This window comes from Monodelphis domestica, chromosome 3 (genome assembly GCF_027887165.1).
Source record: "Monodelphis domestica isolate mMonDom1 chromosome 3, mMonDom1.pri, whole genome shotgun sequence".
In the NCBI taxonomy this organism is placed as follows: Eukaryota; Metazoa; Chordata; class Mammalia; order Didelphimorphia; family Didelphidae; genus Monodelphis; species Monodelphis domestica.
The window spans coordinates 511,570,418-511,587,898 of record NC_077229.1 but is presented as its reverse complement, the minus strand read 5'-3'; the positions used below and the strand labels follow the sequence as shown (position 1 = coordinate 511,587,898).

At 37.2% G+C, this 17,481-nt stretch overlaps 1 protein-coding gene across 3 annotated transcripts in view; it reads left to right on the top strand.

Annotated features, from left to right (window-relative positions):
- The first annotated feature begins 533 nt into the window (after positions 1-533).
- GPBP1 (GC-rich promoter binding protein 1) overlaps positions 534-17,481 on the top strand; it is a 100,076-nt gene continuing 83,128 nt past the window's right edge. The window contains exons 1-2 of one of the 3 annotated variants that reach the window (XM_056824882.1): positions 534-907; positions 2,144-3,082. In XM_056824882.1, the coding sequence (XP_056680860.1) occupies positions 2,945-3,082 (138 nt within the window). In that variant the 5' untranslated portion in view covers positions 534-907; positions 2,144-2,944. Of the gene's footprint in view, positions 920-2,143; positions 3,083-17,481 lie in introns of those variants that run through there. The other 2 variants (XM_056824881.1, XM_056824883.1) reach the window with 2 other exon arrangements.

The following is a 17,481-nucleotide window of genomic DNA, read 5'->3' as shown; positions in this document are numbered from 1 at the left end:
AAATCCTGGTTCTCTCCTGCCTGTGTAGTGTGTATACGACCATGTGATCTCTCATTTTCCCCTAAGTGCTGCAAAATTACAAGAGTAGGATACGCGTGCATGGCAGCTGCTTGGCAGAAGAAACACCGCGGCCGCCGCGCGTCTGCAAACTGACGACTATTTTCTCCGTGTACGGGGTTGCTTTTTCCCATCTTTCCTTCTCCGCCCCTTTATTCCCTCCTTCTCCTCCACTCCCGAGTCTTCGGGGCGGGTGCGGGAGGAGGGGAGAGGCCTGAGTGGAGGGAGGAGGGGCTCCTTGGGGAGCGGCGGGGAATTCCCCCTTCCACAGAACGTTCCCGATTGTTCACCATCATCACGTCAGCAGCAGGGGGTAATCCCCGGCTCCAGCTGCTTCTGACGTCACGGTGCGGAGCCACCGCCCCCCGCGCGCCCCTGCCTCGGGGTCCGCCTTCGAAGCTCCGCCCCCACACATCGAGCCCCGCCTTCTTTTCCACTTCCTCCAGTCACCCGCTGAGGAGGGAGGAGCCTCCCGGAGGCTTCGGTGTCGACGGTTGCTTAGGCCCGAACGTTCTCTTTCGAATCGGCTTTTTCCCGCTGCCCCGCCCACTTTGTTCCCTCCTTCGGCTCCTTCCACACCCTTTCTCCCACCTCCTCTTTCCTTCCTCGCCCCGCCCCCCCCTCTTTTTCCCCCTCCGCCTTCGCCACCACACTCGTTTCCTCCCTACATCGCCACCTTCCGCGATCTCGCGAGACTTGGCGCAGAACATTGCGGATCGGGCCGGCGCCATTTTGGGACTGAGTCTGGCTGTGGGGGGAGGGAAAAGCGGCAAAAGGGGATTATTCAAAGTACCGAAAACCTCCTCCCGGGACCGAGCGCAGCGACACCCCCGGGCCAGGGGCACCTCCGGTGGGTCGGAAGGTAACGGCCTCCTCCTCGCTCCGCGCCGGGTCCCCTGGGGAGGAGGGGGGGTGCCCGTCGGGGCTGAGGTTACGTGGGGGGGGTGGTGTCGGGAGCGGAGCTGGCAGCGGCAGCGGCGGGCGGGGAGGTGCGAGGTTGTCTGGCGAGGGAGGGGGAGGAGGGGAACCCGAGGGGGCGGGGGCGGCAGCGGTGGAGGCCCCTAATGGGATCGGCTCCCGGGTCCCGTTGGGGTTCCGCCGCCGCCTCCGGGGCGCTGGGCCAGTTTTGGGCAGGAGGGGGTTGGCGGGTCCGATGTTCTCCTCATTTGGGCCCCCTCTCCTTCGGCCTCCTGGCCCTTCCTGCTCCCGGCCCCGCGACGTCTGTGGTTTGGGTTCCCCTTCTTATTCTCTTCGCCTGGCCTGTCTTGCCCCCTCCCCAGACCCGGGCCAGGACCGTCTTTCCTCGTCCCATGGCGGGGGAGACGAGCTGCCCTTCCCTGGAGGGAGGTGGGGAAGGAGGGAGACACCAACCCTAGAGGCTGAGGAGAAGGGCTTCCCTTCCCCCAGCGCAGATGGAAGTCTTCTCTTTTCTGAGCTAATCCCAAGAAAGGAGAGAACTTACACCTTAGGCTTGGGAGGGGGAATTTTCTCCTTTGGGAAAAATTTCATTTCTTCCCCCTTCCCCCTAACCCGCAACATTTAAGCCCATCTTTCGTTTTCTACACACAGGTAAAAGAAATAATCCCCCCTTTTAAAATATTCCATTGAGGCTTATTATTTTTGTCCCTCCTCTAGTGTGTCGGACTTTGTAACAACTAGAGTTAACAACCACGGCATCAACACCTGTGTCTGCCTGCCTATAGGTCTATTTCCTTAGATAGTTTGAAGGGACAACAGTATTTAAAAAATAAGAACACTTGGACTTTCCGAGACGCCTCAGTTTTGATGTGAAAGAAGAGTACGGATGTGTGATTAAATGTATAAGGGAGAGTGCCCTCTCTAAAACGCTTTTCTTCCCCCTTAGAGTTAAGAGTTTTTATTTGTAAACACAGCATCTTCTACCATCCCTTTTTGTACAATGCAGTCACTTCTTTGTGTGCTATTTGTTTTTGATCTGCAATTTTTTGGTTTCTAGTTTCTTTTCAGCCCACTAGTCGTCCTTTGCTGGCTTTTATAGAGTTGTTTTTGAAACTTTTCACAGGTGATTAAAAGCACTGAGATATGAACTTTTTTTTTTCCTTTCTAGGTTTGTTATTTGTGTTTTAAAAATCCCTGGATATTTGGAGTGGCCATTATTTGGAATTATGATGACTGGATAATTCTGACCCAGAAGTTTATTAAAACTGGCAAGAAACAACTTGGAAGTGAATTGACAACAGTGAACAATTTCACTGCTCCACCACAAGAGTACAGGCACTTCTTCAGTATTTTGGTTCAGAACAAATTGTTTTAAGGGTTAAAGTAGTTCAGCTGGCAGAATTTTGCTGATTTTTTTTTTAGTTAATGTTCTTAAGCCAGAGCTGTAAGATATGTTTGATCTGTGTACTGAATAGTTTAAACAGTTTCAAATTACTGTTTAAACATTGCTGAAGTTTCATGGCAGATATTTTTACCTTTATTATAAATTTTAGGTATTTTGAAGTCCACCCTTTTCACTTTGCCATGGATCCTCTTTTCTAAATGAAGAGATAATAGAATCCAGAGGTTTTTTTCTTCTATCTTTTATTTAAGTGTAAATATATTTTCTAAAATGTTGCCCTTAACCAGCAATATGGTGGTATTGAGATAGCTGTTGTCTCTCTGTATATGCTGATGCTTAGGAATGCTCTTCACTTCAGATGTGAAATCTGCTTTTTGTTTTTTGCTTTTTGTGTTATAAAACGGATATTTCATCTGGAGTGGATGCTTATGACAGTGACATGTACACCAGATAATAAAGAAGAAAGGTTTCAGAAGATTATACAATCTTAAATCCAAGGCTAATTCTGGAAATAGCCATATGAATAATTTAAAACAAGAGGATGGGTAGCTGACTTGAAGTAACTCTATGTCAAATAGCCACAGGTCAGGTACCTTCAAGGAACTTGGATATTATTTCAAAGGATTCAAAATAAAAAACAAACTGGAAAGAGTGAAGATTCCAGTGAGAAAACTAACACCTTCCTGTGCAGTCCTGTTGGAATTTGTAAGTATTATGTAGTGTATAAACCAACATTGCTTTGAGTAAACTGATGAAAGTAAATTTTGTCTTGTGTTAGAAGGCTTTCAGTTTCTTACATTTTTGTGTGTTTTCAATTTCTAATACTATTCTCTAAACTGATAAAACTGCTGTCAATTTCAAGATTTATCTGCCCACCCCTACATCTGACAATTCCAAAGATTGAAGGAAATTTCTGTTAGAGTAGATAAATATTTATAAAAGGGAACTTTTGAGTTGTAAATGTTTTGGAGTTAAATCTATGTAGATAATGATTATTTTTTGGTTTTGTAAATGTTTTCCACCAGTCCACATCTGAAATTGTCTTTAGTTTATTCTACAGTGTGGGAAAATGGAAATACGGCTTCCAGTTATATTTTTGTTGCATTTTGAAACATAAGTCAGTGTCTTGACCTTTAACTTAAAATTAATCACTTAAGGTTAATTTTAACAAGTTTTAGCTTAATGAATCTAATAATTTAAACATGACTGATTTTTTGTTTTAGGGAATTAATATCTGTGAAACAGTTTATTTTAGAGGGATATTTTCATATAAATTTCTCTTGTATGTTTAGCTTAAGAACAAATAACATTACCTTAGAAACTAAGGACCAAACAATTTCCTTCAAAAGCTTGTATTAACTTTTAGAAAAGATGTGAGTAAATATACACAATGCATTGTTTTCTCCCAGAGTTCATGCTGACTTAACCTTTTAAACAATATTTTCCCTTTTTTTTAAAGTTGAAGTTTAGTTGTATAAAGAATAATCCTTTTGCAGGTAGAATGGGAAAATTCACAATACTTACATTTTTTATGATTGAATAGTATGAATGCATGTGCCCTACACTAAATCAGCTTCTGCCCTATAGAGAATTAATTAAATGATACCACAGGCCTGGCCATTTCTTGAAGCTTTAAAGAACTAATGTACAATTTTTTGGTAAAAAAACAATATTCTTGCCTCCAAGTCCATTATTTAATGGGCAGATTCTCATATCACTTAATTTTAGGTTAGGCTTATTTCATTATATTTCTTTCCTTCTAAAGGTAATTAAACAGTTTTGAAAACCTAATTCCTAATTAGGGAAGGTGTCTTCAGAAACCTAAATATTTTTTCTTACTTGTGTGTGTGTGTGTATTTCCTCAACCCCCCCATACCATTTGTGTTTTAGCTATTAAGGAGTTAAAAAAGAATTATTTTTAATTTCTTATCTTCAGAATACTAACATTTTTTCCTTCAGATCTTTTTCAAGAAAGACTATCTTTTTTTCAATAATTTTTATTGATAACTTTTTGATTTTGTTATTAGTCATTTCTAGATAGAATCCATTTCCTTCATCCTACCCTTGAGCTTTCCTTTAGTAAAGAAAATCATTTAAGCAAAACCAGCCCACTGAGGGACCTGAGTCTAGTTGTAAATGCCACAACCCACACTTGTAGTTCCTTACCTTTCCAAAGAAAGAGGGAGACTCATTAGAAACATGAATTTTCTTCCTTCTGCCAACATAGACTTAGATACTGTTTTCTTTTTAGAAATAATATTCTACCTCTTCAGGGTATTTGAGCTCTAATTTTTCTTATTTGTTAACTGAAGCGTGCTCTTTCCTTATCAAGCCAACAAATAAATTTCTGAATTATGAAGTATTCAGAATTAGATTTCTAGTGAGTTGCTGCCTATTGAATACTATCATTTAGTTAGTACACATTCATTTTCTGGTCTTTATTGTTTAACTTAGTTGGCTCTGGATGTATGCTGGACCTGGAGGCAGTAAGACTTGAGTTTTCTTTTGACCTCAACATTTATTAGCTATATGATCCGGACAAGTCATTTAACATTGTTATGTCAGTTTCCTTATTTGTAAAATGAGTTGGAAAAGGAAATGGCAAACTAATATCTCTGCCAAGAAAAACCCAAATAGGAAGAATCAGACAAAACTGAACATATTTAACAACAATATTGTTAGACTTATTTCCACTTCAAATGATCCAAATGATTTTAGGTAGGAAATTGGAATACTTCTGAATTAAAGACATTACAAAAGATACTTCAAAAGTGGTTTTTTAAAAAGTGATTTTTTGGAGTAGTTATTTTTGCTATTTCCATTGTTGGAGGTCTTCAAGCAAAAGCTGATGATCACTTGTTGGAGAATAATTTAAGAAGTGTTCTTGATCTGATATAGGTTGGATTATGTGGCTTTTGAAAAAGTTTTGACTAAAAATTTTAATTCATTTTAATTTTTAAATATTTTTCCATTTTTACGTGATTTGTTTTCTTTCTCTCTCCCCTCCCAGAGCCGACAAGCAATTCCACTGGGTTGTACAAATGTTAACACTTGACACCCATTTCCATATTATTCACATACTCATATATACACATGTGATAAAAGATGTCATCTGACTGAAATTTTGTTAGCCTCTTATTCCAGGGAAGAGAACTAGGAAAGAGCAGTCATGGAAAGGAATGATCAATCACTTATAAGGTGCTGAAAGGTCCAGGAAGAATGAAGACCACTAAAAGGGCATTGGATTTAGCCATTAAGAGGGCAGTGGCATCCTTTGAATTTCTGTAGAATGGTGGAGATCAGAAGCCATATTGCTAAGAATTAGAAAGTGAAAGTAGTAGATTTTGCTTATTAGGAGTTTAGCAGTAAAAGAGAGGAGAATAAAGATGATGAGAATTTGAGATTAGAAAATGATGGTCAAGTTTTTTTTCTCCCCTTAAAAATGGATTCAGGAGAGATATGTTTGTAGGCAGTCTGGGAAGGAACTAACAAGAAGAAGCTGAAATTTAATTTGCAAATGGGCTCCCTTCCCTTCCAATACTGGAACCAAGAATCTTTAGTTAGTTGGAGGGAGAGTTGAGGAGAGCTCATTGGAAAGCTTCTACTTAGGATTTAGAAGAATGAATTTAGTAAGATGAAATTTAGAGACAGATTTTAAATGTAGAATGGACTGCCTAAGGAGATATTGAATATTCTTCTTACTGGAAGTCTTACTTTGGAAATAACTTTCCCTATAGGTATGACTTGGACAAAAGATGTCCTCTTAATTCTGTTAGGTCTTTGATTCTTTTGTATATTTAGTAGTGGATGGTTGGTTAAGATTATTTTTAAGGTCAAGGTTTCACTAACTTTTTTCCCTCCCTGGATGGAAACATTTGCTAGTGAAGATGAGCATCTGTTTTGAAATTTAAGAATCTTAGCTGTCTGGGTCTCAGAGAAGATCATTGACTATCTGAAGGTTACTGAGCCTGTTTGTGTTGGAGGAAGACTTGAACCTAGGTTTTCTGATTCCAGTGAATAGCTGACCTCCCTGGAACTTTAGTCTTTGAATATTTGAGAACTTAAGCCATATCTCTTAAATTAATTATGATTGTGGATTTTTAAAAAATCTGCCTACAATCAACACTTTTTTTGATTTAGGATTAACACCTTGTGGTTCCATAAGCATTCCAGGCAAATTGCTGGTGGTTCACAAATACCTAAACTTTCTTACACCTCTTGAATTTTTTCTCCACATTTCTTTTTCTGTTTTTTTTCCCTTTGTCTGTAAGTCTAATGGTACTCCTGATTAGTATTGCTTATTAAATGGGTTGTTGATTCCTTTATTTACTCTGTGAATCATAGGATCACTGATCTAGAACTGAAAGGTGTCTTAGAGGTCAGGATAGTCTTTTGCCTTCATTTTACATATTAAATAGAAGAGAAGTGACTTGGTCAATGTCACACAGGAAGGTAAGCAGCAGATCCAGGATTAAACTCAGATCTTGTGATTATAGATTCAGTGTATTTTCATTGCTGTTACTTCAAACACCAAAAGAAGGAAAAGGGGAAATTTTATTCTTTATTTTGCTATTGGTTTGCAGCTGTTATTTGGGGAAGGGGACTGAAAACAAAGAGAAAAGTGAGGGATTTTTACTTTTTACAGAAGGAGGATTAAGTGTATGATTATTAGATTCATATTTTCTTTTTTGCCCTGGAGAACTGAAGTAAATTTTGGAAATTTTGCATCTGTAGGGCATAACATAAAACCAGAGGTGGTTAGGCATAAGTAAAGAATAAAAGAATTGAGGTATGCAGGAGGAGGAGATGGGAATGAGAACATGCTACATAAGTGAAAAAATATAACTAAAATGTAGTGGAATTACACATTGAAGCTTATCTGGTACCTTGGTGCCCTTGACTACAACTAGTTCTGTCTCAATTCAGTTACACTAACTTTAAGGCCTGTTGTGTAGAAGGTACTGGGGATACAAAGATGAAAAAAATGAGAGTCCTGATCCTCAAAGAGGTTACTGGAGAGAGTGAAGGGCATGCACACAGATAAGCATAATAATACAAAATAGAATTTAAGGAGATAAAGGTGAGAGAAAATTGAGATAGAGAAAAGTTGGGGGAATCAGGGAACAATATAACATGGAATAGGTTGGATTTGTAATCAATAGTATCTGGGTTTAAATTGGAAGGATTTGGAATAGACTAGCTTCAAAGATCCCTTCTGGATTTTTAAAAAAATATAACCCTTACCAAGGCAAAAGAGTGATAAGGACTAGGCAATGGAGGCCAAGTGACTTAACCATGGTCATACAACTAGGAAGTGTCTGAGGCCATATTTGAACCCAGGACCTCCCATCTCTTGGCCTGGCTCTCAATCCATTGAGCAACCACCTTCTCTAAAATTTTTATATGATCTTATGGTAAATGTATCCTTTTTCTTCTTTAACTGCTTAATGCTAGGCCCTAAAGGTAGGTCATCATATTATAGTGGGAAGACCAGAGACCTGGGTTTCATGAGATCTGTTCCAGACTTTTTCACAATTTAGCATTATGATGACATTAGGTGTGTGGATTAATCTTTTTTGTTCTTAGGGTTGACCTAAATAAAGCAGCTGTTGTTACCTTGAAAAAATGTCAACCCTTTTGGTCATTCTGATAAAAGTCAGGCACACTTCCCCCCCCCCCCCCCCAAAAGCATAAGTTTACAGAGTAAACCAAAAGCATTGAAAAATGTAATTTTTTCCCATCCAAGTTTGCAGACCTCATGAAATCTATCCAGAGGCTAATTGAGGGTACCTCAGGTTAGTGAACCTCAAGCCTAGAGGATCACTTTTAACTCTTGAAGATTCTTTCCAATCCAGATCTGGGCTTTTCTAAGCTTACTATAGTAATAAATGCTTAATAACAAGACATTAAAATCCCCTATGTGCCGTATGGGAAGGGCAGGCTAGACCTACCTTTTTGTTTTAAAGCCATGCTTCTCTCTGGCAATGTAACCTTTTTTTTTTTTTGGACTCAGGAAGGTCATTCTGCCTCCCCCATTTGTATATTGCTAAGCTTTTGTTATTTGCCCTTCTAACAAAGTTTCATATGGAATAGTCACTCTAGGTTCTTGGTGCCAAATCATCTTTCTGTTCTTAATAGCTTGGTTACATTTGGTTTCCTTTTCTTAAAGTTTTTACAATTTGTTTTCTAATCAGATTTTTCTTTGTGCAGGTTTCTCTGTTCATTTAAAAAGACTTTAGAAACATAATCTTAGCAAAAGTATAACTTTTTTCCAATCCCTGTTCAAATAACACTTTACCCGAGAGTCTGCATTTCCTTTGAAAAACTCAGAGCATACCAGTCCAAGCAGGTTTTCAGCCTGTCTCCCTAAGAACTACATTGATAGTAAATGAATGAATTCTGTACTCTGCCTTCCCCTCTCTAATGTCCACAAGTTTCATACTATAGGAATGTACTATTTTAATGAATGACTACAAAATGAATGAATTAATGATCATAACCTTTTGTGAAATATTTGATATGAGAAAAGTAATACTATTAAAAATCTCCATAAAGAAATTTGTTCTTTGTTATGAATTTGGAAAGGGCTACCTTTAATTTGTTCATCAGTGAAACTATTATTTTTAACTATAACTTAACCCTCTTGATGTCATTGAATAATGGTAACTTCAATATTATGTACTATTCATAGGATTTGAACTCATTCAACAATTTCTTACCTTTATGAGCACCTCATTGAATGTGGCAACTCTATGGAGAAGGTGGTTTGACCTTTGTAGAAGAATGTAACCTGAAGGTTTATTAATACAAAACAAATTACCCGTTAGGCAGTAGATACTACTTAAAGTGATTTTTCTCTATGTCATGTTGCCAGTGTTTCTTGAGAGCTTTGTAATTAATTGAGTGCTAGTCAGACTTCAACATCGTAACTATTTAGAAATGGCTGCAGAAGAATGAGAGAAAGGAAAGGAAACTATTTATTTATCATCTACTATGTGCTAGTCATTGTGCTAAGCATTTCACAAAGATTATCTCATTTGATCCTCACAACTTTTGTGAGATAGATGCTCTTCTAATTCCTAATCTACAGTTGAGAAAACCAAAGTAGACAGAGGTTATTATTGCCCAGGCTTACATGGCTATCAAGTGTCTGAGGCTTAATTTGAAATTAGGTCTTCCTGCCTCTAGGTGTGGTTTCTTTTTTTTTTGTCCTGGTACAGAGGGTAAAAAAGAGATATCTAACTAGGATTAGAGGCTTTTCTGCTTCATGAAAAATGAAAGGGCATGGACATTTTTCTCATTTACTAGTAGAAGAGAAGAAAAGAATTGAAGGGACCAAGTAGTGTAGCTAAACTCTGGTGAATGAGTCCTCTGATCTTACCTACATAATAAACTTTTTAAAAGTTCTATGGCTATTGCAATTTTCTTATTAGAATTTTATCCACACAACTACTAATCAGAGAACACTATCTCTAGTGTAAGGCATGTAAGAGTTTTTTTATTACAATTTGTGTTATCCTGAGTTACTGATTTTAAGCTTTAACAATTGAAACATTTTGGCCCCCCCCCCTTGTTTTCTTTAAAACTTTTATTAAAAAGAGGGTGAAGTAATGTTTCCATGGTAAACTTAAGCAGGAAAATAGTACAAAACATCACCTTGAACTGAAAGTTCTTCTTGAACATGTATCATCTTTGTAATATTCATGTGAAATGGAGTATTTATATTTGCAAGATATGGCATAGAAGGATTAAATCATGTATTTACATATATAAATATATCCTCTAGACATCAGTGGTGCCAAGTCTAGGAAGACCCAGATTAAGTGATTTTTCTGATCCTGTATACTATTTTAATTCTTGAAAATGTGCCTTATAGTACAGATTAGGAAAAAATCAGTAGCCTTTAAATCTATGTTCCTTAGGATCATAGCTCAAGACCTGGAAGTTTATATATAGATTGATATCTCTTCTCAAATAGTCACTGTTTGAGGAGGGGATTGTGGGAGACACAAAGGCAGGCAGGGATGAAAAAGAAGTGACTTAGTTTTTTTTTGGTATGCTCCATTGGTTTAAAAATTTTTAATGACTGAAAGAGACAACCAGAGGTAAGTAGTTTCATTTTTTTTCTTCTGCCTTTTACTTTAAATTTCAGTAAATTATCTGTTCAGATTTGTGGTCTAGCAGAAAGTACTGGATTTGGAGCAAGAGGATCTGAGTTGGAATTTACCTGGCTGTTAGTTACTACCTGTAGTAATAGGCAAATCATTTCTTTTTTTTGTCTTGCTTCAAAAATTCCCTTATTTTATAGAGGAGGAAGCTAAGACCAAAAAGAATTGACTTGGCCAAGCTCAAAGAAATTTTGATAGGAAATTAGCACAAATATTCTCTCTTTCTGAGAAATGAGGAAAATGAGATGTAAAGAGGATAACTTTCTTAAGGTCACATAGCTAGTAAATGGCAGCACAAGGATTTGTAAGACTTCAAAATTATTTCCACTATATTAGAATGTCTCTTTTGCTTTTTAAAAAACAATTATTTATTTTAAATAATAAATTTCCATGTAAGTTTTCTGAAGTTATATGATCCATATTATCTCCTTCCTTTCTTCTCTCCTCCCTCCTGGAGCTGAAGAGCAATTCTGTCTGGGTTATGCATGTATTATCATGCAAAACATTTCCATATTATTCGTTTTTGTAAGTGAATAATCTCATAAACCCCCACCCCCCCTCCAAATATGTACAAATAAACAAGTGATGAATCATGTTTTCATCTGCATTTCAACTCCAACAGTTCTTTCTCTGGAGGTGGATAGCATTCTTTTTCATATTTTCCTTAGAATTGTCCTGGATCATTGTATTGCTGTTAGCAGCAAATTCTGTCACATTTGATTGTTTCACATTATTGCAGTTACTGTGTATGGTGTTCTCTTGATTCTGCATCAGTTCATGTAGGTTTTTTTCCAGTTCTTTATGAAATCATCCTGTCATTCCTTATAGCATGATACTATTCCCTCACCATCATATACCACAATTTGTTCAGCAGTTTCCCAATTGAAGGACATCCTTTAGTTTCTAATTCTTTGGCACTATAAAAAGAGTAGCTATAAATATTTTTGTACAAACAGATCCTTTCCCTTTTTAAAAAATCTCTTTGGTGCAAACCCAATCTCTCCCATATTATCTTCCAATTTTCCCAGCAGTTTTTATCAAATAGTGGATTTTGGTCCAAAAGCTGGGATCTTTGAGCTTATCATAGACTGTCTTGCTGAGGTCACTTACCCCAAGTCTATTCCACTGATCCTCCTTTCTGTGTCTTAGCCAGTATCATGTTGTTTTGATGACCACTGCTTTATAGTATGGTTTGAGATCTGGTACTGCAAGGCCACCTTCCTTCACTTTTTTTTTTTAATTTCCCTGAATATCTTTGGTCTTTTTGTTCGTCCAAATGAACTTTGTTATGGTTTTTTTTCTAATTCAGTAAAAAAGTTTTTTGGTAGTTCAATGGGTATGGCACTAAATTAGTTTGGGTAGGATTGTCATTTTTATTATGTTAGCTCATCATACCCATGAGCAGTTCGTGTTTTTCCAATTGTTTAGATCTAGTTTTAATTGTGTGGAGAGTGTTTTGTAGGTGTGTTCATATAGATCCTGTGTTTGTCTCGGCAGATAGATTCCCAAGTATTTTATATTGTCTAGGGTGATTTTAAATGGAATTTCTCTTTCTAATTCTTGCTGCTGAGATGTGTTGTAAATAATAGAAATGCTGATGACTTATGTGGGTTTATTTTGTATCCTGTAACTTTGCTAAAGTTGTTGATTATTTCTACTAGCTTTTTGGTTGATTCTCTAGGTTTCTTTAAGTAGACCATCATGCCATCTGCAAAGAGTGATAGCTTGGTCTCCTCATTGCCTATTTTAATGCCTTCAATTTCTTTTTCTTCTCTTAATTGCTACTGCTAGTGTTTCTAGTACAGTGTTAAATAATAGAGGTGATAATGGGCATCCTTGTTTCACTCCTGATCTTATTGGAAAGGCTTCTAGTTTATCCCCATTGCAGATAATGTTTGCTGATACACCAAGATAAACTTAGAATGGGTGAATGACTTGAATATAAAGAAGGAAACTATAAGTAAATTATGTGAACATAGAATGGTATACATGTCAGATCTTTGGGAAAGAAAAGATTTTAAGACCAAGAAAGAACTAGAAAAAAAAATCACAAAATGTAAAATAAATACTTTTGATTGCATTAAATTAAAAAGGTTTTATACAAACAAAACCAATGCAACCAAAATTAGAAGGGAAGCAACAAATTGGGGAAAAAATCTTCATAACAAAAACCTCTGACAAAGTTCTAATTATTCATTTATAATGAGCTAAATCAATTGTACAAAAAAATCAAGCCATTCTTCAATTGATAAATGGGCAGGGGACACGAATAGGCAATTTTCAGATAAAGAAATAAAAACTATTAATAAGCATATGAAAACGTGTTCAAAATCTCTTATAATCAGAGAGATGCAAATCCAAACAACTCTGAGATATCACCTTACACCTAGTAGATTGACTAACATGACAGCAAAGGAAAGTAACGAATGCTGGAGGGGATGTGGCAAAGTTGGGACATTAATGCATTGCTAGTGGAGTTATGAACTGATCCAACCATTCTGGAGGGCAATTTGGAACTATGCCCAAAGGGCGACAAAAGAATACCTACCCTTTGATCCAGCCATAGCACTGCTGAGTTTGTACCCCAAAATAAGGAAAAAGACATGTACAAGAATATTCATAGCTGCTCTCTTTGTGGTGGCAAAAAATTGGAAAATGAGGGGATGCCCTTCCATTGGGGAATGGCTGAACAAATTGTGGTATATGTTAGTGATGGAATACTATTGTGCTCAAAGGAATAATGAAGTGGAGGAATTCCATGGGGACTGGAATGACCTCCAGGAATTGATGCAGAGTGAAAGGAGCAGAACCAGGAGAGCATTGTACACAGAGACTGATAACACTGTGGTATAGTCGGATGTAATGGACTTCTCCATTAGTGGCAATGCAGTGTTCCGGAACAACCCGGAGGAATCATGAGAAAGAACACTTATCCATATTCAGAGGAAACACTGTGGGAGTAAAAACACCAAAGAAAAACAACTGCTTGATTATATGGTTTGAGGGGGATGTGATTGGGGATATAGACTCTGTTAAATGAACATCCTAGTGTAAACACCAACAACATGGAAATGGGTTCTGATCAAGGACCAATGTAATACCCAGTGGAATTGCACGTTGGCTTTGGGAGGTGTTGGGGGAGGGGAGGGAGGAATTGAAAATGATTTTTGAAATTGACCAAATAAAAAAATAATGTTAAAAAAAAAGAAATTTGTTATAAAATTTTTTCCCAGTTTGTTGTTTCTCTTCTAATCTTGGTTACATTGGTTTTGTTTGTACAAAACCTTTTAAATTTAAAATAACCAAAATTATTCATTTAGCATCTTGTAATGTTCTCTCTTTTTTCATCATAAATTCTTCCCTTATCTGTAGATCTGATGGGTAAAAACAATCCTTATTCCTCTAATTTACTTATAATAACAGTATCTTTTAGGGTCTGGATCCTTTATAGACTTTAAAAATTCTGTTTTCCTGTGTTTATTGAACAAGAGGTAAAAATTCCACCATAATGCTCTCCGGAGAGTTCTCCACCCAAACCAAACTCTTCTAGGTTCTTGTGTCATCCTTTTATTTTTATTTTTTTGCTGGGGGTGGGGTAGGGGAAGCTTACAGGTGGATTTTTCTAGGTCATTTTAACTATGATGTAGAAATCCTGTATAACATTGGTTAGCCTATCTATAAAGGTGAATGGTAGTTGCCTTTCCATACCACTAGTGTTTTAAAGAGGTTCTGCTGTAATAAGGCAACCTCAAACTATCTTTATTCCCAAGCTGTAAGTATCAAATAGAAAAAAAATGAGACTCTGCTCTGTGCCTGGGGTCTTAGTTACACTGTTGCTGCTGCTGGGTTTTTAATTTCTTCTCTCATTATGCTATCTAGAACCTTCCTACCTGGGAACACTGTCCCCTGTGCAAGATCTTCTTTAGTTTGCCCTATGTCTTTTACCTGAAATTGGGTAGTGGGCAAAGAAAGCTGCCAGTTTGCAAACTATCATTGGGCTGGGTATGCATCTAGTAGTTCCTGGGGTTTACAACCTCTTCCTGAGCACTAAAGTGCTCTGCACATGTTCTAGTCTGACCCCAGTTCTCAATGTCCACAGATTTTCCTGCCTCTCTCTCTATGCCCAGCTGGGCTAGATAAACAACTCACTGACTTTCTAGATTTCCCTATCAAGATGTGTGCTGGTGCTTATTCTTGATCTATTTAGAGGAGTTTTGTGTAGGGGAACTTGTTGCACTGCTTTAAACTACTTTATCCTCTTGGCACCACTTCCTTCAAGAACCTCATATCACTTTTCAGTCTGATGGCAGTAGTTTTCTATTGGTTATTTTTTTTTTCTATTGCTCCAGTTTTCCCCCTTTCCCAGTCTATCTTTCACTTAGCTGTCAAATTAATATTCCCCAAACCTCATTACAGTACAAAAATTTTAGTGACTCCCTTTTGTTTCTAGGTTAAAATATTAATTCCTCAGCTTGGTGTATCTAAAAGCCTTTTGAAATCTGGTTCCAGAGAACCATTTGAGAATTACTTTTGCATTATTTCCCTTCATTCAATCTTCCAACCAAACTGGCTAATTGACTGCTGAGCTGGGCATTCTATCTGCTACATGCCTTTCCATAAGATCTCCCTCATGCCTGGAATAGATTCCTTCCTCATCTTTTCCTCTTAGAATTCTTATCTTCTTTGAAGATTCAATTTATATATCTCTTCAGGGGAGCCTTTTTGATTACCCTAGTTTTTTAGAATTCTCTTTTGTCAAGTTATCTTGTATTTATATTTCTGACACATTTTATCTCCTAGTAGAATGTAAATTTTTTTGAGGTCAGGGAACTATTTTGTCACTTTTTTTCTCTTTGTATCCTTAGAGTTTAGAACCTTACCTTTAACATTGTCATTTGCAAAATCTACCAACACATTAACTCGTCAACCAGATATGTAACACTTTGTACTTGTAGACTTTGAACTTTACAGAGAGGAGGAAAGAGAGGTGTTTGGCATGTCAGAGATCTCTTTTTAGTGCTGTTTTCATTTAGGGTGTGGCCATTCTCTTGGTTCTGTTGACTTTATTCTTTATCTGATAACTTGGACTCTGAATTTGTCCTCCTCTTTCATATTATTCAAGTATTCCTTAATCTATAGGTGTCCTCTTGCTTATAGGTTTTTAACACCACAAAAAAGTTCTGCTATGTATATTTTGTGGTCTTTCTTTTTGTCTTTGACCACCTGAGCAGTAGTGAGATTTTTGTAGCAAAGGGATTGAACAATTGAGTGATACTTCTTACAGAATTTCAGATCGTTTTCCAGTAAATTTGGATCATTTCACATTCACATTCACATATATCAACAATATATCCAGGTGCCTGAAATTTCATTTTTACCTCTGTCATTTTCCTGTGTGTGAGATGAAATCCCAGAATTGTTTTAATTCTCATTTCTCTTTGTGATATATAGAACATTTCCATGTAGTGGTCGTTAGTTTGCAATTCTTCCTTTGAAAGTTATATCCTGTGACCAATTATCTATTTAAGAATTACTTTTATATTTGTCATTTCTCTACAAACCTTGCATATCCTAGTTTTTTTCCCCCTTTTCCATCTTCCCCAATATCTTTTGTTATTCTAGCTATATTGATTAACCTTGCACATGCTTTTTAATGCTATATATTTGAAATGGTGTGTTTTATCTTTTATAATTCCCTCTCTCCATCTTTGATTTGGTTGAGAATTTCCCCCCACATTTTTGAAAACTCCCCTTTTTTAGTTTCCTTAAAGAACATTTAACCAACTCTAGTATTTGCAACATGTTTTGGATGTGACAGTCAATGCATACTTCTATTGATCTTTTTCCTTTATTTTTGACATTTAATGTTTTGAAGTTGGAATTGGAGAGAATTGGGTTTGGCAAGGATTTTATACTTGGCCATCCTCCTGGAAGTTATATGGCTCTCAATTATAGTTGGCATTTTCTTCCCTCAATTAGGGCATGTCTAAACAGGATATCCTATTGGTATATTGGCTTCAGGATGGCTAGGTGGTGGAAAAACTTGTCATGTGTTAAGATTAAAATCTCCAAACTGTGGCAGGTAAAAATTAGTTTCTCTGCTAGAAGCATTATATTTTATGAGGTTTATTAAGATTAAGAATTTAAGAAAGTACAAGTAAGAAAGCACGTGTGTAGGAGGGCTGAGAGGCCCATTCAATTTCACTTACATCATGAGAGATGTGTCTGCTTGGAAGCGTAAGGGGAAGTAGGAAGAGAGCTCAGTAGGCTTTTACAGTCAGTTAAATAGAAATTTTGATCTCACCCAGGTGGAAATCTCAGTGAGATTAGAGGGCATCTCAGGAACTAGAGCAAGGACTTATGGGGATTGAAGTCCCGGATTCAAATCTCCATTTTTACATTTCGCCATATGATCCTTGTTGGGAAAAAAATTTTTTCCCCAAAAGGATCATGAAAACATAATCAACTTAAGGATTACAATAATTTGAGGATAAGAGAAAAAAACAAAACCAATAATTGCTAGATGCAGTGACAAAAAGCCAGTTAGGGGGCAGTCCCCTTTGGCATGAAAGTATACATACAAATAAATGTTCAATCAACCACACCCAAAGTTAATTTTGATCTTCTTGTGCAGCTTGTGGTCTGGAGGCATCTTCATGGTGTCTTCTCCAAGCAGTTCAGTTTCTGGATTCAGAGAGGGTAACATGTTTCTTTACCTAAAATTCTTCTCAAAAAGAATTTAAACTTTGCAATTTAAAATAATATTTTTACATTTCCCCGTTAAAAGGGTGATTGAAAAATACAGGATCACTTAGGGATACATGGCTGAGTTATGAGGTATATGAATCAATTGGCAAGAGAAAATAAAAGGACATCAGAAAAATCCAAATAAAAAAGAAAATTACTGTATGAAAATAGACTATTAAAGTCTTATGT